The sequence below is a fragment of the Dermacentor silvarum genome, chromosome 5 (assembly GCF_013339745.2).
Source record: "Dermacentor silvarum isolate Dsil-2018 chromosome 5, BIME_Dsil_1.4, whole genome shotgun sequence".
In the NCBI taxonomy this organism is placed as follows: domain Eukaryota; kingdom Metazoa; phylum Arthropoda; class Arachnida; order Ixodida; family Ixodidae; genus Dermacentor; species Dermacentor silvarum.
In genome coordinates this window covers 131,883,711-131,909,641 of record NC_051158.1, presented here as the reverse complement: position 1 = coordinate 131,909,641, position 25,931 = coordinate 131,883,711, and the positions used below count along the sequence as shown (strand labels likewise).

The 25,931-nt window shown below is 46.5% G+C and overlaps 1 protein-coding gene across 3 annotated transcripts in view; it reads left to right on the top strand.

Moving 5' to 3' along the window:
• The window catches only part of LOC119453761 (uncharacterized), a 127,753-nt gene that overhangs the window by 52,727 nt on the left and 49,095 nt on the right, over positions 1-25,931 (top strand). For all 3 annotated transcript variants that reach the window (XM_049668475.1, XM_037715814.2, XM_049668474.1), the window contains one exon: positions 7,966-8,109. In XM_049668475.1, the coding sequence (XP_049524432.1) occupies positions 7,966-8,109 (144 nt within the window). The remainder of the gene's footprint in view (positions 1-7,965; positions 8,110-25,931) is intronic.

Below are 25,931 nucleotides of genomic sequence, written 5' to 3'. Positions count from 1 at the left end.
TGAAATTTACGCGGAGTTCGAGGATGTAATGGTCGCTTCCTAAGTTGTTTTGGAGGTTTTGCCACGTCGCCTGAGTGATGCGGTGAGTTAGGGTGAGGTCGGGGGATGTATCCCTACTGACGCTATTTCCTAGCCGGGTAGGAAGAGTAAAGTCATTGTGGATGGTGAAACCTTGATTCTGTATGTGCTGCCACAGAGCTCTTCCCTTAGGGGCAGATGCAGAGTGGCCCCACATTTGGAGGGGGGCATTGAAGTCGCCCATTACAACTAGCGGCTGTTTATTGGCGTTAGCTTTGGCTTGAGCAAGCATGTGCTCAAAGCGGTGTTGTCGAGCATTGGGAGGGCTGTAAACATTCAACACGTATAGGGTGGGTTGTTTGAGGCTTTTAGGTAGAATTTCGATGAAATCGTGGGGGATGTCAGTACCGCTGAATGTCTCCCATTTAACAGAAAGGTGCTGTCTTACAAGTACGGCAGTGTTGGGCTTGACTATGTGAGGGTCTTGAAACGTGTTGTATCCCAGTAGAGTTACTTTCCCGTGTGTTTCCTGCAAGGCTATAATATCAGGGAGCTCGTTAAGATTCTGCAGAAATAGTGTAAGATTTGCGCGCTTGTTGCGGAACCCCCTGCAGTTCCACTGCCAGATCACCAGACTACGTGCTGGCTTCATTATTATTGTCGCTGTGGTGAAGGATGGGAGTTTGTGACGTCGTGGAGGGTCTTCCCCAGGTTTCGATTAGCTCTTGGAATCTGCAGAACTGCGCAGATGCCTCACAAATAAAGGAATCAAGCTTGCTTTGTAGCCGATTTTCAAGGGCAACAACCTTGTTTTCCAGGGTCGTCATGCGCTCACCAAGGACAAATATGGCGTTTTCAACGGTGTGGTCGGTGTCTGTTATATCGGCATTCTTCCTTTTTGCCGGTGGGGGCTGCACGTGGGGTGAAGGTGGCCTTGGAGTTGCTGCTTCAGTAGTAGCAGTGGGTGCAACAGTGTCCATTTGTTCTGTCGGAGGGCTTATGGGTGTGGGTGCAACTGTATCCATGCGTTCTCTCGGAGGGCGTGTGGGTGTGGGCGCAAGCTTTTGTGGCAGTGGGTTGGAAGTAGCGGCAGGACTTTCATTGATTTTGATGGGGGGGTGGAGCATTGCCTTGAGCTGTTTGATTTCGGCCTTGAGAATTTCGTTCTGATTAAGCAAGTATTTGATGAGAGAGTTATCAGCATCTAGTGAGGAGCTGCCATTCTGGGAGACTACCCTTGCCCAGCTCACCTTTGTATGGTTGATGGGCGGTCTCTCCTCGTTGCGTGGAGTCAGCGGAGACCAAGCTTGCTTCGATGCTAGAACCTGGGCCGCTGTTGCAGAGTTCTTGCGGCCAGAGTTGCTCTGCGGCTTCTCTTGTCCTGGGTGTTGGTTGGAGGCCTGGATATTGTTCCTGGCCAGAAGTGTCAGTTTAGTTTCTGGTGGTGCGGGGGGCGGCGTCCGTGGTTTGTAACGAAGTCTGCACTCTGATGAACCAGTCTCATGTGTTCCGTTGCCGATGATGCAAGTAGGGGTGCAGCTGTGGTCTTCAGGAGGATCTGGCGTGCCGCATTTTGGACAGAGACATATTGTCACATTAGGGCAGACATCTTGACGATGGCCAAGCTGCCGACACCTCGCACACGCCTCCACTTTTTGCCGATATGGTCGGCAGCGGAGGTCTGTGCGGAGGTAATCAATATATAAGGGGACCTTTGAGCCTTCGAAAGTGACCAGGGTGGAGTCCGTGGAGCCCATTCTTCGAGCAGCTAGGATCTTGATTGTTGGATTAGAGTCTCGAAGTTTAACCAACACGTTCCCCTCCACCAGGGAGGCCGGCAGCTTGATGATGCCCCTACACGAATTTTTGGGGTCTGCCACGTGCGTGGAGACCTCGTAGCTCTTGTCCATGATGGTGAGGGTGGCAATCTTCAAGTAGCGATCAGCTCTGTCCATGCAGGGGGTGCTTATGATGATTGTGTTGTTAATCTCGTTGGCCCAGAGGCGATCTAGCGATGTTGCAGCCGCGGAGAGGCCTGTGGACTTGATAACGATGTCACGGAGAGAGACTGGGTGTATGTTAGCGCAGTTGACACCACCATGCACACGAAGAATGATTTTGTATTCAGCGGCAGGGAGTGGAGGAGGACGAGGCAGATTGTGGCTTACTTGCGGCCGAGTTTTGAGGGTGCTTGGCGAAGTGGGCGAAGGCCTCTTGGTGTCAGAGTAAACAAATTTCTCACGCCAATCGATGATCTCTTCTGGAGTCATGTCGACAGCATCGACGACGTCGTCTTGGCTCATGCCTGCTGCAGCTGCTACCACCGACGCACACTGCCGGCTCTGCACGGCAGGGGCGCGGGGGTGCGGATGTTGCGAAGAATCAGCGATGAATTTAAGATGGCAGGTCCGATTTCCGCTGAAGAGGTGTCGTTCGACAGCGGAAGACCTACAGCACCAGTGGTCCAAAAATCACAAAAGTCGAGGCAATAATTTGGACACAGCACAAGAAAAAAGACGGAGCCGATGCATCACCTATTGTAGAAACACTCTTGGCGCAAGCACTGAAGTTTGCACTTGTGTTGCCATTACATACACGCCTTTTGTCAACTACAGCGATGGTCCTTGAAGCGGCGGGTATTGCAAGATTGCTGATCTTACGAACGGTATTGACTTTGTGAATAGGCTTTTTTCGTAAGATTTTTGTTACGCCAAAATTCGTCCGTAAGTTCGCTTGAATTCCCCGCTCATCGTCAACTTTGCCGCAAAAACCCAAGGCACCTTGAATGTAAAATACGTATGCCTCTGCTGCCATCTGCGCGCAGGATGCCACTTACGTTTTGTCAACAAGCTGGAGACGACAGAAGTTGCGAAGATTTCGCGGATCTTCAACTTGAATACTGATACGGAACAGCCGCCACAGTGTGACTGCACTGAAGAGGAGGAAGACGACGTGTTCCCGCTTGATATATAGCGTCACCATCTTGGCCTCGTTGACTTCCGTGTAAATAAATTGTAAATAGCCTTGCGCATCAGCTACACGCAACATTATTTGGTGGAGGTGGGCGTTCCCCGTACCCGTCATGGAGCTTCGCAACGGTCGCAACGACGACGATGCAACTTCGGCTCCTGCTGGTGGCATTTCATATATGTAAACGTCTACACCTGCAGCCGCAACCTACGTTACCATTTCTCCCCCCTCTGGTTCCTGGTGTTTTGACCGGGGTCAGCAGTCCTGATGTTGAATACTGGCTCCACTTGTACGAACGTGTCAGCACCAGAACCAGGGGCGATCCGATTATTATACTTGCCAACGTTCTTTTCTACCTCGACAGCACTCCACTGGCATGGTAGAGCACTGGACGGGCCAATTTTTTCAGCCCGGGCCCGTTTTTACCTTGGGCTGCCCGCCTGAACCCAACAAAAAGTTTTATAGCGAGACCCGGGCCCGGCCCGGGCCCGGAATTAATCTACGTTACCCGGTGAGCCCGACCCGCCACCCCTTTCCCTAAGGCCCGAACCCGGCCCGAGACTGGAAAACAACACCGAGTGGCATTAGAAAAAATAAATAAAGAAGAGAATGAAAGGAATTTATTATTAAGGCATAAATACATGTCAAATGCAACTATGAACACAATTTGAGCGGTTTGAACGCAAATAACAGCGCGCGAAGTCGTACGAATGACCCTGCCGAGGAGTATCGCCAGCAGTGTCCAACGGCGCGACCTTGATGTGGCCCAATGCAATTCTGTCGCAGCGCCGCCACAGTATTTTTCCACGTCGGTCACCTCACTGCAAAACATGCGCCGTCCCAGCCGCTCGTCCCAATCAACCGTATTCTAGCACACTATATCCGTAGCGCAGTCTCCAGTCGTGAGCGCAGCGCATGGATGGAGTAAATGGAGAAAGAAAGCTTCTCGTTGCTCCATGGTGCAGCGTACTGCGCTGCTGCAAGGCGGCCGGATAAGATCTTGCATGCAATCATGGATGGACGCAGTGCCATATTTCAGCCGCGTGATGAATTATCTTCTCTTACCAGTCATCGTTTTACCAATTCGCCTTTGAAGAATCAGCAAGTCACGAACGTGCTTGCACCGCGCTCAAAGCATTAATTACATTGATTTAGGTAAGGAATACAATGACATCCTTTGGTTTGAGGTGACTTCGGTCTTTCTGGACTTTTACATTCTGTTAAAACAGCGCAAAATACGACGGAATAAGAAAAGGGAAGTACACAGTAGTAGCCCTGCCAGCTTCCACCGGCGCCGGGGCAACAGATTTTTCAGCGTCACGAGGCGCGACGATAACTCGCTGCACGTTACATGCACACCACCAGAAAGTCCGAGCCCGGCCCCGGCCTGGGTCAAATTACCAGAGCCTGGCCCGGACCCGGGTCAAAAAGCACATGCTGCTGTGAAAAAACTGCCCTACCCGGCGCGGCCCGGCCCACGGGCCGAGTCGGGCCCAGGCTTTCAGGTAAGCGCGAGCCCGTGCATTTCTCTAGGGCATGGTTCCTGACTAACGAAGCGGAGATCTTGTGCTGGGACCTCTTCAGAGAGCGGCTCCGAGACCTTTTTCGCACTTCGTTTGGTCGTCAACTCAATGCCAAGAGGCCCTTGTGACACGGTACAGACGTCGACCAAGTCCTGCGTGTCGTACATTCTCGGTGTCTTGGCTTTTTGTACGAAGGCCGACCCGAACATGTCGAAGGAAGGTAAGGTTAATCACGTCCTCGAATGCATTGCTGATAGCGCCTTCAATTTATTGGTGTTTACCAACTTCACCAGCATTGATACGATCCTGATGGAGTGCCGCTGTCTCGAACATGCTAAAAGCCACCGGGTAGCCCAACACATCACACGACTTCTCAACAGAGCTGCTACGTCATCTGGTGACGACCTCTTCCACCAGCCTTCACAATGGGACAACCTAACCCGCATCATTCGTCGTGAGGTCGAAGCAGCACAACAGGCGGCCCCTTCATTCCAGTCATCTGATCTTTCTCCGGCGACGATCTCTTTGATACAGGCTCTCGTCCGGCAAGAGTTGTCTAACGTCGGCCTACACTCTGTTCCTTCCGGGCGTTCGGAACCTCTTTCCCCACGCACCTTCCCACCTCGCTCCTCTTCCTCCTCGTATGGACGGCGAAACCCGTCCCAATGGCGCACGGTGGATGACAAACCGATCTTTTTTAACTGCGGACGCATTGGGCCCATCGCTCTACACGGCAGCAGGCCCTCGACTTCTCCGACATTCTATTCTTCTGACTACCACCCTCGTCCCTCTAGCTTCTCCTTTTCATTCGCTCCTTCTATGCCGGACCAATCGTCTGACCCTGTGACACCTCTGATGCGACCCCGCTACTCCAGCTCAACCTCTACCTCCCGCCGTCAACCTCGCTCGCCCCCGTCACGCCATGCTCCATCTCCGACCTATTCGGAGCGCCCCCGACCGGAAAACTAGACAGTGCTGCCACTGGAGAGGGAGCTGAATTGACGACATTAGCACGAAATCTTCGCTTGACCTCACCCACGAACCAGGATCTTTTGGACGTTCATGCTGAGAATGCTGCTGTGTGCGCGTTGATTGACACCGGGGCGCATGTGTCTTATGAGTGCTATTCTTGGCCGTCGGCTCAAGAAAGTTCTGACGCCTGCCCGGGCCGAGTTGTATGAGTGGCCGACGTAGGGACTGTCGCTATTGTTGGCATGCGCTCTGCCCGACTCACCATTGCTGAGAGACCCACCATCGTGCTCTTCACCGTCATTGAGCATTGCCCTCACGAACTCATTCTCGGTCTGGATTTTCGCGCCAGTCATTCTAACCTCATTGACTTTTCGGCCGGCCCACTTTGCCTTGACTTGCCTCTTCTTGCCGACCCTGTGGACCCACCTCTAAGCCGTTTATTCTGCGCACATTTTATACTCCTACCGCCCAAATCTGTGATACACGTCGACTTGTTTTCCACACCAGCTGTACCTGATGGCAATTACATGGTCGCCCTAATTTCGGCCGTTAAGCTTACACATGCTCTTACCGCTCCGCACACTGTGCTGGCAATTATGGCAGACGGCGTAACTTTCGCGCTACCCGCGCAAGTCATGCTACAGGGGATCTCATTGACTGTAATTAGCGCTCTGTAGAATGATCAGGTCGAGCCTTTCACAGTCGGAGATTGTGACAGCTCAGCCCATACCGTGACGTCATTCCACGGCAGTGGCGTCGACACTGAGAAAATAGTTTCCTCTGATCTTAAACCTGCTCAAGCTGAAGCACTATTCCGCGTTCTTGAAGGCTAACGCGACATTTTTGACTGTGCTAATCTTCCCTTAGGTCAAACGTCCCCTTAGGTCAAACGTCAAATGCCTTGTTCATGAATTTATAAACAGATGAGTGGTGCGCTACCGAGTCAAAAGGTAATATTTCTTTATTTGAGAGTAGCTTACGACACGTAGTTGTCGCTGACGCAATCAGATAAGTCGAGCCAGTCCTCAATGCCATCGTAATCGAAAAACACGTCCATAACACAGCAAGGAGACAAAGGCAAGATCTAGTGATAGAGATGGTAGCAATGTCGGTGTTCCTTCTCCAGAAGGCATGGTGGCAACTGCGATGAAGCGCCCGCTACGGCGCTCACTGGTGGGCAAAGGGAACCGCGCTAATGTCCACCACACTGTTGCGGGCACAGTAGAAAATGTGTGGTTTTAGAACCTAGATACACTAAGGGGCAAGACTCTACAATAAATGGCGGACAGCGCGAACTCTCAGGAGCCCCGTCCTCATCGTCGTCTTCCTTACAGTGACGGGTCGTCTCTTTACACTTCTGTAGCCTTGTATATTTATATCATGCCGGGCGCATTGTGAATTCACGTTGTGCTACAAAAAATTCAAATCCGAAATTGGGGGCTGCGTGAAATTTGTGAGCGAGTGCACGGTATGTCACTCACTTTTCAGCTTAGGGAAATATAGGATGTGCAAGGCAGTGCGGCTACCCAATGATAAACAGTTGCCGTGTTTGCCAGACGCGCCACTCATTTTTCTTTATTTTTTTAGATAGCTGCATGTGCCGGTTAAGAGACGATGCTTAAGTATAAAGCAAGTTTCCTCTGTTTTTTTTTCAGATATTTATAAATGTTGCACGGTGTAGATAAGTACATTGCAGTTGGGTACAGGCCGCTTGTGGTCGCTGTTAATTACCATTCGCTTAGGTGACGGCATTCATTTGTTGCACCAGTATCATTGTATGAAGACGTGGTGATTCGACCTTTTTTTTTCCTAGCGTGTTTCGTGGCATTCGTGCTTTACGGTAGGCTGAATTATCGCAAGCATTTGTTTTCCAGAACCGCTACAAGTTAAATTACCTGCTATGGTGACTTTGCTGAGCGTATGGAATAATGTTTCTGTCACAGAGTTGCCTGCAAATGGCCGAGTTAAGAACTAGAAGTGCCTCGACCTCTGTGCCAGTAGCTAGCAGCGTAAGCCCAGTTCTGTGTCCGCATGATTGCACACAACGCATCCTAGGGACCGTCACACTCTTCCACTGGTGCGCATCGAGGTTGAAAAAAAATTACTTGCACAATACCAACTTTATTTACCACATATGCCGCCATAAATGTTCAAACCACTTCGTGGCAAATCACTAACCTTTATCGCTTTAGCTTCAGGTTACATCTTATTTGAAGCATCATTTAGGAATATTGGTCGAAGCTCCTCCGCACTTCCGGCCATGAGACCGGTTGAAGTATGCCTTTTAGTCAAACTTTATATTCGGTACGAAAGTCTCGCGAAAACGCTAGACCTTCAGAAAGCAAATGTATGGGCGGCTGGGAGCAGGGAACGAATTGTGTGAATTCGGACCTCATTTCTCTCTCCCGAGCATCCCTAGCAATCTATAGTGCTATCGGTGCCGTGCGCACCCCCCTAATACTTTCTTTTCTTCTGATCTTAGCTACTGCAAGAAAAGGAATATATTGCGGTAAGCCGTGGAAAATACGTGGACGCGGATTACCCCACGTGCGTGCGGTCTCATGTCCATGATATCACCAAATCTGGAGCGAAACACGCCTTGAGCTATTTTCCGCAGCAGGTAAAGGTAGGTGGCTTTATTATTCTAAGCTATCACGATTTCTAGTTCTTGCGTTATGCACAAAATTTCCTATCGTTATCATGAGCCTATGTTCCTCCAAGAAATATTCTCCTTTTCAGCAATAAAGGTGCCCTTGAGAAACCTAAACTATATATATATATATATATATGCAGGTCCCTACGTACTTCGGGAGTCGAAGTTATGCGTAATCGTTGGCAGGTAGCTGGCAATGACGTCAAAAAAGTGGTGGTTTGCCTCGACCAGCTCTTTGAGTATTTCGATGAGTTCGAGCAGGTGTTCATTGTGGACCTCGTACATGCTGAGGATGAGAGAGAGTGGGCTTGCTTAACTGTTCGATAATTTCGAACCCATTCCGCTTCCTCTCAAACACGAGCCTATACCCAGCGGCTGAAGTTGGTAGACAGTGCCAGCACCGTGGCGTAGTAGGCAAGATATAGATACACTCAAAACGCAAGGAATTGGCAAAAATTGCTTCGCATTAAAAAAAGAACTTCGCGCTGAATTATGCCATAATTTCTGTATTTTAAGAGTGGCAAAACTTGCGCCCGCAACCGATGGCGCGCATGATGAACTGGCTCGAGAGAATAGCAACGTAAAGCTATTCCAGAATTTTCTATTCCAATTCTTCTGAAATCAGCCCTCCATGATTGGTCGGAAAATTTTCGGGCCACCCCCAACTTCGTCTGCTGGTCACGCGACGCAACGAATACCGCTATAGCTCCCTATCTGATATGACGTGTACACAGTGATAAGGCATGATTAAAACCAAAAAAAGAACATTATTCATGATTCGACGCCTTTTCGCCATTAGCCATCTGCTGTTGGTCAAAAGTTTTCGGCCTGCGGCCACTTCACCTGTCTGCCACGCGACGCCACAAAACCGCGAAAACTCACGGCGTTAAAGTGACGTGTACGCGTTGAGGATGCATTATTATGCTCAAAAAAGTTGAATTTTATTTTAAATAGCCAGATAAGGCCCCGTTCCAAAAGTATTAGAAAATGGCTGCCTGCCGCTCGCTCAGGCACTCGCTACTTGTACCTGCTGGTGACCGCAGATTTAATTGCGTATAACAAACCTTTTTGCGTGGCAGTAAAACGTTATTGATCATTTTCGGCAAGTATACGACATCGCTCTTCCAACTCAACCTTGCTGAGGATCTGTTTACGCGGCATTCTTAACCTCCGTTGAAGGCCGCCGCGATTTTCGACCAGCCACCGCAAGCCAAGTGAGAGGAAGTGGACCATTCACAGACACCGGTACCACCCTCCTCATCCGATTATCTATTTTCACTGTGCTGGCTCAGCTTCATCGAAACCCTCTCCACTTGAGCGTGCTCCTCGCCTCTCGTCACTCAATTAAGTAAGAAAAACCGCCCAGTGAAGTCAATGTCATTCGTTTTAAAACCGAACTTAGGTGACCTCTTATGAACGTGGAGGGCGTTTGATTGGGCTGTTTAAACAGCGCTGCGGGTGGCCGCCTGACGCTTGCGTCGTCAGTTACGTAAATTTGAAATCAGGAGATTGGAATAAAAACAGATTGGAATAGTTTTACGTTATAGCGCCCTACGTGTAAGTAATTGGGGATGGTGCATTTTTCTGAGAAATTTTGGCGGTGCCGCTTACCCCAGTGTATACGTCTTATTTGTAACCAATCAGAACATTTTGGAGACAAACAACTTGATGAAATCTTCATCATCAACAGCCTATATTTATGTCCACTGCCGGACGAAGGCCTCTCCCTGTGATCTCCAATTACCCATGTCTTGTGCTACCTGATTCCAACTTGCGCCTGCAAATTTCCGTACTTCATCACTCCACCTAGGTTTCTGCCGACCTCGACTGCGCTTCCCTTCTCTTGGTATCCATTCTGTAACTCTAATGGTCCACCGGTTATCCATCCTATGCATTACATGGCCTGCCCAGCTCCATTTTTTCCGCTTAATGTCAACTAGAATATCCGCTATCGCCGTTTGTTCTCTGATCCACACCACTCTCTTCCTGTTCTTCCTGTCTCTTAACGTTACTCCTAAGATTTTTTGTTCCATCGCTCTTTGTGCGGTCCTTAACTTCTTCTCGAGCTTCTTTGTTAACCTCCAAGTTTCTGCCCCATATGTTAGCACCGGTAGAATGCAATGATTGTACACTTTTCTTTTCAACGACAGTGGTAAGCTCCTAGTCAGGATTTGGCAATGCCTGCCGTATGCACTCCAACCCAATTTTATTCGTCTGTAAATTTCTTTCTCATTATCAGGATTCACTGTGAGTAAGTGACTTAGATAAACGTAGTACTTTACAGGCTCTAGAGGCTGACTGGCAATCCTTAATTATTGTTCCCTTGACAGGCTATTGAACATTATGTCCATCTTTTCTATATAATCTTCAACCCCTCTCTAACACTTTCTCGACCCGCCGTGGTTGCTCAGTGGCTATGGTGTTGGGCTGCTGAGCACGACGTCGCGGGATTGAATCCCGGCCACGGCGGCCGCATTTTGATGGGGGCGAAATGCGAAAACACCAGTGTACTTAGATTTAGGTGCACGTTAAAGAACCCCAGGTGGTCCAAATTTCCGGAGTTCCCCACTACGGCGTGCCTCATAATCAGATCGTGGTTTTGGCACCTAAAAACCCATAATATTTTTTATTCAACTTTCTCGGTTACGGTCCCCAATCATTGGCTGTAATTCGTCCCCATTGTTGCTGAATAGGACAATGTCATCTGTAAAGCGAAGGTTGCTGAGATATTCACCGTTGATCTTCGCTCCTAAGCTTTCCTAGTTTAAGAGCTTGAATACTTCTTCTAAGCATGCAGTGAATAGTACTGGAGGGATTGTGTCTCCTTGCTTGACCCCTTTCTTGATAGGTATCTTTCTACTTTTCTTGTGGAGAACCAAGGTTGCTGTGCAATCTTAGTAGATATTCGCCAAGATATTCAGGTATGCCTCCTGTACTCCTTGCTTACGCAATGCCTCTGTGACTGCTGGTATCTCTACAGAATCAAATGCTTCCTAATAATCATTGAAAGCCACATAGAGAGGTGAATCGTACTCCGCAGGTTTCTCTATTACCTAATTAATGACATGGATATGATCCATCGTAGAATATCCCTTCCTGAAGCCAACCTGTTCTCTTGGTTGGCTGAAGTGAAGTGTTGCCTTGAGTCTATTTGAAATTACCTTGGTGAATATTTTATACAATACTGAAAGCAAGATAATGTGTCTATAATTCTTCAATTGTTTAACGTATTCCTTCGTAGGGATGAGTTTAATGTTGGCGTTCTTCCAGCTTTCTGGTACTTGATGAAAGACCTGGGCTATTTCTAACATTTTGTTCGGGGTGCATATATTTAAAGAGGGCTGGATAGGACCTAGGTGATCAGCTATAACTGTCTTTACCTTTGTAGCTTTTTTTTAAGGTAAACTGGTTAAAACCCCTTTAGGCTGTATTTAACACGCGCCAACTATATTTTGGTAATATCGGTACAAAAATATTGATGTATTTTTTAACAATACGCTGAGTTTTCTGAACTTTTTTCTAGCTGGAACATCATTTGAATAAAAATTGTTTAGATAAACAGCTCCTCATTTTTCTTGTTCTAGTGGTACTGGCTTTTGTTCGGAACAAAATAAAAAAGTGTTCGTGACCAATCTTTTTTGGGGAAAATTGACATCTCAAAGACTTAAATTTTAAATCTTTTTTAGATGTAAGTGTTAATAACAAAGGAACCTTGTGGTGGCAAGACGTTTTATTTCTTTGAGTAGGTGTCAGAAGCACTTAGGGACAATTCACCAACACGTTTTTGGAATTTTCAGTGGCTTTGGAGAAAATGTACACTTTGTCAGCAGAAGTGGTGCTTTGGGAAAACCTGTCCTGAAGTTTCAGTCTGTGACAAGTTGGGCTAAACCGCTCCTCATGCGTAGTCTTGTGCGATTGTTTTCTTGATTTCTTTTTAATATCCTTCTTTTACTCCCCGTGATAGTTATAACTTTCATGATTTCAGTAGAAGCTTGAATTCTGCCTTTCCGACGCTGTCCTGGTGCATCCTTTTTTGACGTTTCTTTGGAATTGTTGCCTTCACTGAAGTAACTAATCGCACCATAAACAGGACCATTCAGTCTGGATGATGCAACAAGTTCGGTTGTGGGGCACCTACACCAAATCAAGTGCTTGCGCTGGAAACATCGCTACAATTATGAAACCTTTGGGCAGTATACTAACCACTGAAAGCGGCAAAGTAACTACAGACATTAGATTTCTGCCTGATCATACCAGTAAAAGATTTATAAAACTTCAAATCAAGAATAAGAAAGCAAACGCCACACCGCTGCGCATCGCAAGAAATTGCGTATCGACTTGGCACTGTAACGGAGGAGAAGCGTGCTTGGCTATCTACCGGTGGGCATCTGAGGATGTAACTTGGTACAAACATTTCCAAAGTGTGGTGGGATAATTTGGCATTATATTAGAGAAAAGCATTTCTAGTCCATTTTGCTATCCATGCGTTAGCCTTTGTTAGTAAGTGACACAGATACGTGATTACTGCCATAACACACGGAACAAAGATACTGTTATGAGCCACAGATACTGCGGACGAAGAAATTGTATAGACGGTTTCATCCAGCGCCACCGCGCTCTGGCAACGCTGTGCGCCGGCATCCGGCGCCCCTAGGAAACTTCCGGTAGCCGTTCCTTTTGCTCGTTTTTGCTGTATTTGTTCGCTCGCGCGCTTGCCCTGCGCATATTCGGTGCTATTTTTTGGATGTATCGATATAAGTGCGACTTGTGGCATTCAGTGTGCTGCGTGACGGCGAGTATCTCTTGGAGCATCGAATGTTTTCATTACGTTTACTCGTCAACGGTGTTTTTCAAATCTGGGAGCCTACCAAGAGCTCCCAGATTTGCTCTGCTCACTTCATCCAGGGTACGTTACTACGTGGAGTAGCCGGACTGCTATAATGCTGAATAATAAAAGTGCTACTGCACGATTGTTCTGGCCGTATGTCGTGTAACTAACGCGAGAGCAGCTCGACTCTCGCCCCGAGTTTGCCGGCTCGTCCAGTTTCTTGCCTCGGCGTGGATCGCCATGCTACGAACATGAGTTAAAATTATTGTTTAGTGGGTGCCATGCTGCCGCAGTTTTATCTTAATGTTTTTCGTATCTGGGGCACAAGTGCACTTCTGCAGCTTTACTACCTAGGTACATGTGCGCATTGGTTTATCATGTTTAACGTCCCAACGCGACTCGGCCTATGACGGACGCCGCCGTGGAGGGCTCCGGATAATTTAGACCACATGTGGGTCTTTAACGTGCACTGACATCGCACAGTACGCGGACCTCTAGCATTTCGCCTCGATCGAAATGCGACAGCCGGGGCTCTAACGGCGTCTTTCGGGTCAGCAACCGGGCACCGTAGCCGCTGAGCCACCGCGGCGGCATGTGAGCATTCGTTGAATCGCAGAAAAGTTAGCGATTTCCGTGCATGCATGTAGGAAGTTTCGGCCACATTCTAAAAGCATTTACGAATTAACGGAGGCCAATTATGGACTGCAATCTCTTGCCCAACACTACAGGTTTCATTTTGTTGGAAGTGTGGTAAATTCGTGAGCATTTAAGTTAGTCCCATTTCAGTCGACCTAGGTTTCTTGCACTAAATTACTTTTGAGAATGTACAGTTATTTGTGAATGCATATTGAAAAGCAGAAACAAGGCATATGACGCAGAAAACATGCACATGTACACATGCACAGCTTACCACTTCATCCTCCATCTTGCTGCTATAAAAGTGCCATTGCGAAATGCAAAAGCACCCGTGTGCTTGTGTTGTAGGGCACGTTAAAGAACCCCAGGTGGTCAAAATTAATCCGGAACCCTCCACTACGGCGAGCCTCATAATCAGAACTGGTTTTGGCACGTAAAATCCCAGAAAGAAGAAAAAGTACCATTAAAGTGTTTCTAGTTTTCGTCAGTCCCACTACCTGCCTTGAAGAGAACAGCCTGCGTTTATTGCATGTCCTCACTAAGATGCTCTGCTTGTTGCTCCGGGGTTGTAACTGAGGAAAGGTGTTTGGAGCCCGGCGAAAACGAAAATCGCATGACATCATCGTCCAGCGGATCGGGCAGCTCTCTGCCTCTAAACATCAGCTTTTGGCGATACCGATCTTTTGCTTCGGTACTAAGCGCCTTAAAGTAGTCGCTCGTCATCTCGACAATATTCACGATGTAGAATCAGCTCATCACAGATTCCACCAAGCAGTGCAAACATCGACACGCCGGCCTCACGTCGCGCATGCCTTCAAACAACATAGCCGGAAGTGCTTCTAGCTCTCCTGCCGGGAGTTCCGATGGGGCAACCAATCAGCGGCAAGCGAGGTTTATTTGTAAACACTGAAACCGTCTATAGCAGACGGGAAAAAGGGCGAGCTGTTGCCCAAACCGCCACCTTTAATGTTGTGGCGCCATTGCCTGTTGCTTGTGTAGTATTGCCTATTAACCTTAACAAGAGAACAAATACAAATTAATACAAATTATCCTTAACAAGATTACAAATCCTTTACCGCAAATAGAAGGCAAATTTCACTCTTCCAATGGCTCAAGGTACATTTCTTTCATAGATCTTCGGTACGGCTATCAGATACTTTCCGTTGAAGAGACGGATTGCGAAAAGACCGCCTTCGTAACACCCGATGGGCTCTACCAATTTAAAGGCATGCGCTGTGGGTGGTGCAATGCTCCGGCAACATTTGAATGAAAGATGGACTCCCTCTTTCACGGGTTGAAGGAGTCGACTTGCCTATGTTACCTTGACGAAGCCATCATCTTTTCGCCTACATTGCCCAGTGATATACGACTATCGGCTACTTTGCAGCTATATTGCAACGCCCGGCTTCAACTGAACTCTCCAAAATGACGTTTTGGCCATCGAGGGGGATCCCCGTGCTTTGCCGCCTTGATGCTGAAAGTCTCTATTTTTTTATTTCTGTATCTTTTCAGAAACGGTGATGCTGCCGGTATCCGACCTAACCCTGAAAAAGTACGCCCCGTTCCCAACTTTCGTACGCCGCGCTCTTCGCAAGACGTCCGCTCGTTTTTTAGCCTCTGCTGTTACTTTTGTCGCTTTGTGAAAAACTTTGCAGAGACAACACGTCATCTCACATATTTTCTCAAGAAAAATGGTCTTTTACTTGGGCTCTTGCCCAAGCGTCTGCCTGTTCGTCGCTCATCGTGCTACTCAATACACCACCTGCAGGTGGCAATTCTTCGCCGCCTGTTTCAAAGTAAATGCTAATAAAAATACCATATTCACTATCATTATCATCATTATCATTCCACAACCGAATTTCTCGATGAAAAGAAGCTGACATTTTTTAAACATATATTGCTCCCGGAAGAAAAGAATTGCTTTTGGCGTCACCATCTAATATTGAGCATTAAGTTCCAAAAATATTACGAAACTTTAGATTGTTAGGAAGGTACTCTACAAGTGCATCGTCCAATACGTTTATTCCTCATTCATAACAGATTTAATGATGCAATCGGAAAATTGATCATGTACAATTACCTGATAAACAATGACACTGTCTACTGGAGCAATAAAGCTTTCGGTATTGTTTTTATTGCCTAGAACAGGCACCACCCAACTACTTGGATGGAGTGCCGGATTGGCGACCAGTGGCGGTGTCAAGGGCCGCACAATTACGAATTAAAGAACTGTAGCGACCACCAACGCGGCAGCGCGGAGCGCTATGGTCGGCGCTGCAAAGAGAAAAATGTAGAAGCGCAGCGTGTGCTCGAAGCTCAAGCTCGGCACGCGCAGTGTCGTTCCAAAAACTTGCCACGCTGGTCGTCGAAGCCACCGCTCGGCTCGCCGCCTTCGCCCTTCTGAGTAGGAACGACGGCACGGCTCGTACGGCCGCCGTCACGTCTCTCGTACAGTGGTGACCCGGGAGAACGCGCCTTCCACCGAGCGACGCGCTGCCATGGCCACCTGGCCGGAACCACAGTTCGACCTACCACTGCCGCCGTTCTCGTCCAGCTGCGTCGGCGCAAAGTTCAACCAGTTCGTGGCCGCTCTGGAGCTGAACCACATGTGGATCCAGGAGTTTAAGCACGCTGTACTCCTCGACGTCCTGCCGCTTGCTCTCTAGCTCCACCTCGGCGTTCCATCGCCTGGCCCGCGCCCATACGACGAACTGCGGCAGTCCGTCCTCAACTTCTACGGCACGGCCTACCGCCTTCTTCCAGAGGTTGACCACAAGGTACGCGATTATTTTCCGTCCCCACACCCTCACGGCTAGCACCAAGCGCGTCTGCTCCTGCGCTCGTATGCAATCGTTCTCAGGCGCCACCTCATTGCCCTTATCGCCACCGACGATGACACGTGGCAGCGGAGACATCGCCGACCCAACGCCGGTTCCCATGCCCTGCGCCGTCGGGTCTGGCGACAGCGACATCGCTCCTGCCATTCGGCCTCCTACCAAGCCTTCGCCGATTTGGCCACGCTGCCGGCTGAGCGAGCCTCCGAGTTAGCGCATGAGCCCTGCCCCGTGCCGACTCCGCTGCCTGCGACTTTGTCAACTGTCGCTACACCGCGGCACCTACCAGCCAGCGAGAGCGACGTAGCAGCAGCGGCGACCTTCTTCCCTGTCCTGCGCTCCCCATCCAACTTGCCGTTGGGCACTTCTAGCGACTACTCTGACAAGTCGGACGTTGGAGGCTGTGCACAATCGTCGCGCGACGAGGATAGGGCAGAAAGACTGGCCCCACGAGCTCGCGACGCGAGCCGTCATGCTGTCTTGCGCCCACCACCTCATCTTGTCCTTCGAGTTGTGCCCGCATTAGAGCTCGCCACGCACCATGACTCGGCAGCTGCTGCTGCGGCTCTCCCAGAATTTCGCAAACCCGCACCGGAGCCGTCATCGAGCGTCGTCCGACTACGCCTTCCTGGCCGTCTCGAGCGCCACTCACGTCCAAGGCCGCTGACCGTGGTAAGACCGAGACTCCGGCCCGCGCATTCCGGACCCTCTTCTCTTGACTCGAGCGGTGTCGCGCGCAGAGGTTTGCAGCTTGCGAGCTCTACCATGGGTCGCGCAAGACCTGCCAAGCGCGTGCTCAAGCTAAATCCATCAGAGCTCGCGCATCTGCGCGCACGTGACGATCGAGCTTGCGGCTTGTCGTGCCCACCAATGACTGCGCCCGGTCCCCATTCGTTCCGGCTGGCCTGCGTGTACTGCTGCAGAGGCGTCTGCCTTTACTTTCTCCGTGCCGGCATGTTGTGTACCGTGCGTCCGCACCGCCACTCGCAGCCTCGTCCACCGGAAGGACTTGCTAGTCCCCTTCGCCTCCAACGGAGTCGCTACTTGGACTGACCCTGGACCGTTTTGAAGCTTGCTCCTGGTATTTAATCTATCGCCGTTCTTTCTGGGCGGGGGCCCCTGTGGCGCCCACCAACGCCGCAGCGCGGAGCGCAATAGTCGGCGCTGCAAACAGAAAAAAAATAAAGAAGCGCAGCGCGTGCTCGAAGCGCAAGTTCGGCACGCGCAGTGTCGTTCCAAAAGCTTGCCACGCTGGTCGTCGCAGCCGCCGCTAGGCTCGCCGCCTTCGCTCTTCTGAGTAGGAACGACGGCAGGGCTCGTATATCCGCCATCACGTCCTCCTACAAAACCACTGAGTAAATAGGAACCATACTCGTCGTAACCAAAATATTTTAATAAAAAGAACCAACGTGCTTAACTCAAACAATTTCTTGCTATACTTAGATTGCCTTTCTAGTATAATGTTCTGGTATTCTGGTATTAATGGTGTTCGCAGTATCAACAAAGAAGAAACTAAAACAAAGTTTCTTAGCGAGGCGGGATTCGAACCCGGGTACCCACGGTCCGAAGGCGAGCGTCATAACCACTACGCTGTACACCCACACTTGCAGAATATGCACTTATGCATTGGGTTGTATCGACGATTGTAAAAGAAGTTGCTATGTGCGAGAGAAAGAGAAAATGAGAGCGAGAAAGAAAGAAAGAGAGAGAGAGAGAGACACAAAGACAGAATAAAAAGAGAGCGAGACGGGATTTGAACCCAGGTACTCACGTTCCAAAGGCGAGCGTCATACCCACTATGCTATTACACCCGCGCTTGTAGAGTCCCGCTGTTTCATCAGATTTCACAAGCGCAGAACTAGCTTAACATTTTTTTTCACTGTTATAATCTTCCTTTTTCCGTATAAAAAATTAAATTATGGGGTTTTACGTGTAAAAACCAGTTCTGATTATGAGGCACGCCGTAGTTGGGGACTCCGGAAATTTGGACCACCTGGGGTTCTTTAACGTGCACCTATATCTAAGTACATGGATGTGTTCGCATTTCGCCCCCATCGAAATGCGGCCGCCGTGGCCGAGATTTGATACCGCGACCTCGTGCTCAGCAGCCCAAAACTATAGCCACTGAGCAACCACGGCGGGTTCCTTTTACCGTAGAGTCTCCGTGGACATATCCATTTGAAAAAATAAGAAACATTGGCACCGCCGAGGAAACTTGTTCATATTTCCTAGCAACACGCAGTTGTGTTTCTTTACAGTCATTCTACCTACACCAAACAAATGACTTGTATATTTTGAGGTGGTCAAGGAAGAGTTTGCAATCTTTACAAATGGCCCTTTCTTTTACTTGCGTGTGATCACCATACCTCAGGTAATGAGTTGATGTTGTTTTGCGCATAGAGTTTATGTTTGAGTTGTGCATAAATGTAAGCCAGGTGGTGCAGAATTGTTAACAATTATATAGCGCTGTACAGAGAAGAGAGATCGACCGTGCAGTTTCCTTTTGATCTCTGTTCTACGTTTTGCGCTTTTTTATCCATTACAACGTTTACGTTTGACGAGCTGCAATGAAAGACAACTATAGGGCCCGTATGTAGAAGAGTAGATGATGAAAGTCAGGCATACAAACAAGCACTGAAGGAGGAACGTAAAGGACTACACGAATGCTGTCAACTGAAAGGTCGTTCAATGACTCAAGGTAGGAAGGTACAATACGTACATGTACGTACATGCTGAGGTTCAAATAGCGCTAACACGTCAATTATTGACACTTGCGCGCACTCACGAAACATAACTGTTTAGGCACGAAAATTTTTTGTTCAAGACATACGAAGGCTTACTCACGCACGCGCTACCGCTATTATTGATAACCAAGCCCCGACCATCAGGACAATTTATTTGCTGTTAAGTATGCACAAATTTATACTCTGCAAATGCTGGAGTACACTTCCAATTGCGACAGTATAACGAAAGGTGAGGGCATTTCGCTGGGTATCCAACGCTTATGCTCATTTATTCGGTGATTGATGCTACGACCTGTCTGCCCTAGACAAAAGCGACCGCAGTAAAACAAGGACATAATAAAATACGACATTACACATTATGCGAGCTTGGTAATTTGATTTACATAATTTGTCACGCATGATCTTTATGTGTATGGGCATACTTTATTAAAATAAGGCTTACAAATGTTGCATGACTTCGCATTTGGAAAATCATCTCATATTTCTTTTTCTGTTCTGAGTGATCGCAGCTATTCAGTCCTAATTGGTGAGTTTTGGGGGTATGGCATTTCTGAGCATCGATCATTTACCGTACCCGAAACCTCACTCCTTAGAAAGACTAGCTATATAAAAAGATGTTTTAAGATGCACGCAACCATTTCTGAAAGTCTCGTAAGTTAATTTTCTTGTAATAATTTACGAAGGCGCGTTGATTTTCTCGTGGGCTTGAACCTATTAACGCAGTTGAAAATTATTAGTTATTCGGGAAATTATTATAGTGAAGCCTTAAAAGTAACCTAGTCATCGCAGCTTTGAAGTGGGAGTAAAGAACAATCCGAGATCGATGTTTAAAGGTGCCTTTCTGTGTAAACTCTCTATTTACAAACTAACTTCATTGTATATTTCTGACACAGCATATATCGAGCATGAAGTATTCTCGAGCGCTTAGGAACTTTAATATTTACAATGACCTGGAGGTGAATCAAAAAGGATGAATGCAAAAAAGACAACGAGCGAACGCGTGCAAACGACGCAAGAAACAATATCGCCATGAGGTCGGAAAGAAAATACATCCTAACTACGATGCCTTTAAGCTTGTGGGTAAAAATTTTGGTGCGTGATCACTGACTACAGCGCAGGAAATATAACGCACGGTATCATCAGCATAGCACACGTCACAACAGATAAAAATTTGCTGTATAATCAAGCAAAAGCAGTTGATTAACAAAAATATAAATGTGATATATTTCTTGATGTCTCACGCCTGTTCGTTTCTCGCCTAAGAACGCCGAGCGCGCGCGTGCTCGCCGGTGCGAGGTGAGGAGTGCACCGGTGCTGCCACGGTGCTGCCACAAGTAGTGTAATTGCCTTACTGTAGGCTATTCTCAGCACTTCGACTGTTTTTCCACTGAATGTAGGGAATATGGTCACAGTGTTGCCAAACAGGGAAATTACCCTACTGTAGGTTCTTTTCGGTATTTTGACTGCTTCGAAAATCTTTGAGGCAAGTTTTCGACAGCATGTTGGGTAATTTCGTAAGCATAGTCATTTCCGATGGTGTTTTGAAGCCCTGGTAAAAGTCGGTAATATTACAAAATATCGTTAGCCGTGCGCTGATTTCAAGGATGTGACGAACCTATCATAATAGCTTTTTTCACTTGATCGACTCAAAAATACGTACGAATATAGAAAAATAGGATAGGTATAGACTTAACTTGCGCGAATTTGCCATCGATTATCGTGTTACCGGGCTGTTGACGTACAAATTGAGAATCTGTAAAATCCTGAAGCTGTAAAGAGAAAGCAAGCATCGTTTCACGACAATGTTACAGAAGTTCGTCCTACGCACCGAAATAGAAATTATTTACATCGATCCCACGCATCCACAAGTTTGCTGCCGTTATACAATGTCTGCTGGCACGAAGACTGCAAATGTTGCATAGTATCACGCATTGGAGCACAGAGGGAAACTGATGTGCAATACCTGCGTGTTCGCTGTCGGATATTTTACCATACTACTTCTCTCGAGTTCAGAAAACACCTGCTGCCTATGACCTATATATATATATATATATATATATATATATAGATATAGATATAGATATAGTGTTTGCACGAGGACATGTTCATAGCGGTCGCAACTTCTCTCATTGTGGAGGCCGGAGTAGCTGCCTGTTCAGCCCTTCAGATGCATTATCCTCCCTTTCAGCCCAACACCTGAAGAATGCGTGTACCACCGCCTTCGGAGGTGGTACACGAACAAAAGGAATTCATTTTGTCTCAATTTGAAAAAAGACATGTCGTCTTGGGATTGTACGTGGACTTTAGCAAAGCTTTCGATAACATTCAACACTCTACATTATTTAAGAAGCTACACTGCTATGGAATTCGTGGTCATGCGTTGGACTTGTTTAAAAGTTATTTGAAACATCGGAAACAGGTAGTTGAAATAAATCGTAACTGTTCGACGTTAAAGCCAATAACTAAAGGTGTGCCACAGGGAAGCATCCTTGGTCCTCTTCTGTTCATTGCCTTTATAAACGATTTAATACGCATTTATCCTGATGCTATGTATGTTCTATATGCTGATGATGTCAGCATATTTATTTCTGCTGCAAATAGCGAAATACTTCAGCAAAAGATGAACCAGATTCTTGCACAACTAAAAATATGGTCATGTTCCAATAATTTAGGTATAAACACTAGTAAAACAAAGGCGGTACTATTCAGACCAAAGAACAAACCGGCAAACGATAATTTACATCTTGTTTACGGCGATACCGAAATAGGGTTAGTAAATCATATAAAAATTCTAGGAGTCACATTTTCAAGTAATATGCTTTGGAACGAACATGTCAACGGCGTGTTGGAACAATTATCGCGGGTTGTGGGCATGGTACACCGTTGCAAAACAGTGTTACCATATAATGTAAAGCTTTTACTGTATAAATCACTTTTTTATTCACACCTTACCTATTGTTTTTTGGTATGGGGCACTACAACTTACACAAACCTACAAAAGTTATACTTGATGCAGAATAAATACATAAGAATACTTTCCAATTTGCCGTATGATGCCCACACGCGCGGCTTGTTTGAGCAGGCTGGGATATTACCCGTTCATAACATGTATGCATTTAAATTGACTGTAGCAATCAGACGCGAAGTCAAAGAAAGTAGACATTTTTTACATGACCTTTCCAACCTACAGCAAAACGTTACATCGCTTGACACACGAAGTAAAGAGACGTGGAAAGTAAAAACACCCAGAACAAATTACTCAGAAGGTAAACTATCGTACATTCTTCCCAAACTACTTAACAAATATGTGAAAGCCTGTGTTGATCCCTACAAGTGTACACTGCCTAAACTACGTGAGCTACATATGTTAGGAATCTAAGTTGCGTTACTGCTATGTATATCTTTTTGTTTTGTGAAAGCCTGTGTTGATCCCTACAAGTGTAGACTGCCTAAGCTACGTGAGCTACATATGTTAGGAATATAAGTTGCGTTACTGCTATGAATGTCTTTTTGTTTTTGTTTGACTAAAGTGTGCTATGCTTCTTGCCACTGCTGTATGTACTACACAAAGGTAGCTGCGGGCTCTTGTCAAGCTGCCTCTACAAAGAGCAGCTTTTACCCGCAGCTTTCCTGTCAGTGAACTGATGAAAATAAAGATTATTATTATTATTAATTGCGCTGGAGTTGTACATTCTCCTCAGTTACTTTACCAGCCGCGGGAAAGCCATTCTGCAAAGATACTCAACCACGTTATTCTTGCAATAGGGATGGCAAGTTTCCGGACATTTTGACTGGGAGGACAAAACCCGTTCTTTTCAGGTGTTTGGTTCAGGGCATTTTTCGATGATACTAGGAAAAGCTGAAGCTCCTGTAAAAAGCTTATATTTCTTATTCCAACAATAATATATATATATATATATATACCCTAAATGGATGCGATAATGACACAAAAAACACGAAGACGATAAAATGAACAACTTGTTCCCTTCAGCGGAAGATTGCGAATCTGGGTCCGAATTCACATAAACTTCTTACGCTAGAATTTTTCGTAAGAAAGAATTTTAGCCAAACCGGATGCCAAACATATCATTAACGAAGGCGGTCAGCCAATGGCAAACGAACATACGAAAGAAAAGCTTTGTGAATCTGGCCCATGGCAACTGAGAAAAAACGTCACTCATCGTCTGAGTTGCATTACAATCGATCACATGTGCTTCCACTTTCCTATTTGATTGTACGCAGATTTCTCAGACACGTTTACTTGTGGCCTGTACCTGAGCTTGTTATGAAAATTTACAAGAAAAAACCAGTTTCTTTCACAACGGGTAGATGGCAAAAGTATCTGGAAGAGTCTACAAGGCATTGGGTGTCAGCGGCTGATTAGTGCAACGGCCTTGGCCCCAGGTTCAGGGTTACACGTACATCACCGGATTTGCAGATGCCAATCTTGCGCCATAACACAGAGTGCGTCCTTTATTCTTCTACGTTTGAAAAATACGCTATGTTTTCAAAGCGAAAGTGAAAGCGTGTAAAGAAGACACCTGAAAACTGTGCTGATGTTTTCTTCGCGCCATCATCGCTTCTCGAATTGTACGCTGCACGGCAGAGAATAACAATTGTAACGGTGTAGTAATTTTTTCCCTTTCTCTGTGTTGAAAAAAAAGTTTTCTCAATCTTCCCAGCTTTTTCTTCAGCCCGTACATGTCTTTTCTAAAAATAAACGGCAGAGATGAAGCCATTATATAAGATGGCATGGAAGAATATCTCGGCATTGCATTTCAAAGCTCATACCATCTCTATCACACTTTAACGTCGAGGCTGAAAGGACCTTCTCTAGCTTCACCGGTGTCAAAACAAAAAAATAGGATTTGACTTGGAGAGGACTTTTCTGATTCTAGCCAAAGTCCCAACATCAGCTCTAGCTGGTGTTGGCTCTTTGGGATGGATCAGGGCTGACCAAGTCTGCTGCTGTATTGAAGCTAGGCTCAGGACGGGGTTGACGAAGTACAAAGAAAGCAGCTTTACACTAAGCAACTATTTACAACTTGCACTTACAACTTGCATAGAGCATAGTGCAGAAACCGTGTTCTCAAGAGAACGCACTGCGGAGGTTTTTCATGAAAGAACGGCGCGCGCGCGGGCCCACCGCCTTCGGAAGGACAGCCGCCTGCTGCCGGCCTGGCCGGAGGTGGTACACGAATTGTAGGCTAAAAAATCATAAATTCGCGCGTTTCACGTGCCAATATGCCTCTATGATTATGAGGCACGCCGGACTGGGGGACAACGGATAATTTTGACTACCTGAGATTCTTTACGTGCATCTAATGCGCGGTACACGAACGTCTCTTCATTCCGCCACCATCGAAATGCTGCCGCTGTGGCCTAAAATTTATCCCGCAACCTCGGGCTTAGCATAGAAGCGGCAAAACCACTGGGCGACTACGTTGGCTGTTGTACTTTGGAGACCCCTGGTTCAAAGCATGACAATATTGACCAACGCATAAATGCGAAAAGAAACCTAGACTATGGGGCGCTGTGATTTCCGTTTGATGGTCAATATTCTGTTTATGCACTATTCTGTTGCGGAATTACATCATAAAGGATTTATTTAGGGCAGCGTCTGCCTCAGCGCTGCGAACATATATTTTTACTTCTTCATAATCTGTGCATATATTGACATGTTCTAAAATACTTAACGTGTGCAAATATTCTGTACGCATTCTGCACATATTTATAAAATTTAATTTGCTGGTATATTTAGTAAATCACATAGATCATGCTTCTAGTTTAATATTTTTCAATACCAACTAGGGAATCGTACATTATATACGCTTGCATTTTTCCATCATTTGTAATATTAAGCAGTCTAATGTTATGTCTTGTAGCCGCGAACTCCTGCATGTCACTAAATGTAAGGATCGTTTGCTCCAGTCCCTAAAAATTGTTACAAAATGTCAGTTACCTTCAGGTACATCTTAAGCCATACGACTGCAATTTTACTATATTTTGTAAATTAATCTACAATCATCACTTCACCTTTCGTGACGAACAAACTAACGTTCTTACTTTCTTGCTTTAAGGGCATAACGCTTAAGACAAGGGAATCAATACGCTGACAGCGTTATTTCTTGTGCTTAGGATAAATTCGCTAAATTTAACAACCTTAATTCACTAATTGACATTATTATGATCTATTAGTCATCGTAAAATAGCTTCATGCAATGGAAAATCACTTATTTTACACCAAGTGATACAACGCCACGTCGATATATTATCAAAAAGTGCAGTGCCATATAAGGTGAGACCATGCTGTTGTAATAGTATCAAAATTATCACAATTTCAGCTATCACGCTTTTGTGATATATGAACGTCAAATCTAGTTCCTCTTCGTTTGCAATATCATCCGTAGTGTTCTATCTGTGGACACATTTTCATTGGATATCATGTAAACTATAATGCCACTTGCCTGTAATTAATATTTGCTACGCGAACACAAAGGAAAAATAATAAGAAAGGATTCGATGGAAAGAGCGAGCTTTGTACGTCTACCAGTCTTCGGACAAACTAATGGAAAAGCAGAAACAAGCCGTATAGAAACGAAAACGTTAAGCGACTACAAATGTCATAAATATAAAGGTTTTGACGTAATTAAAAGCAATATGATATGGAAGAGATTGACACTAGTGTACTTAACGTTGAAATAAAGTGCATGAATAGATTAGTGTTGAAAAGGCGCAACCACTAAGTATGAC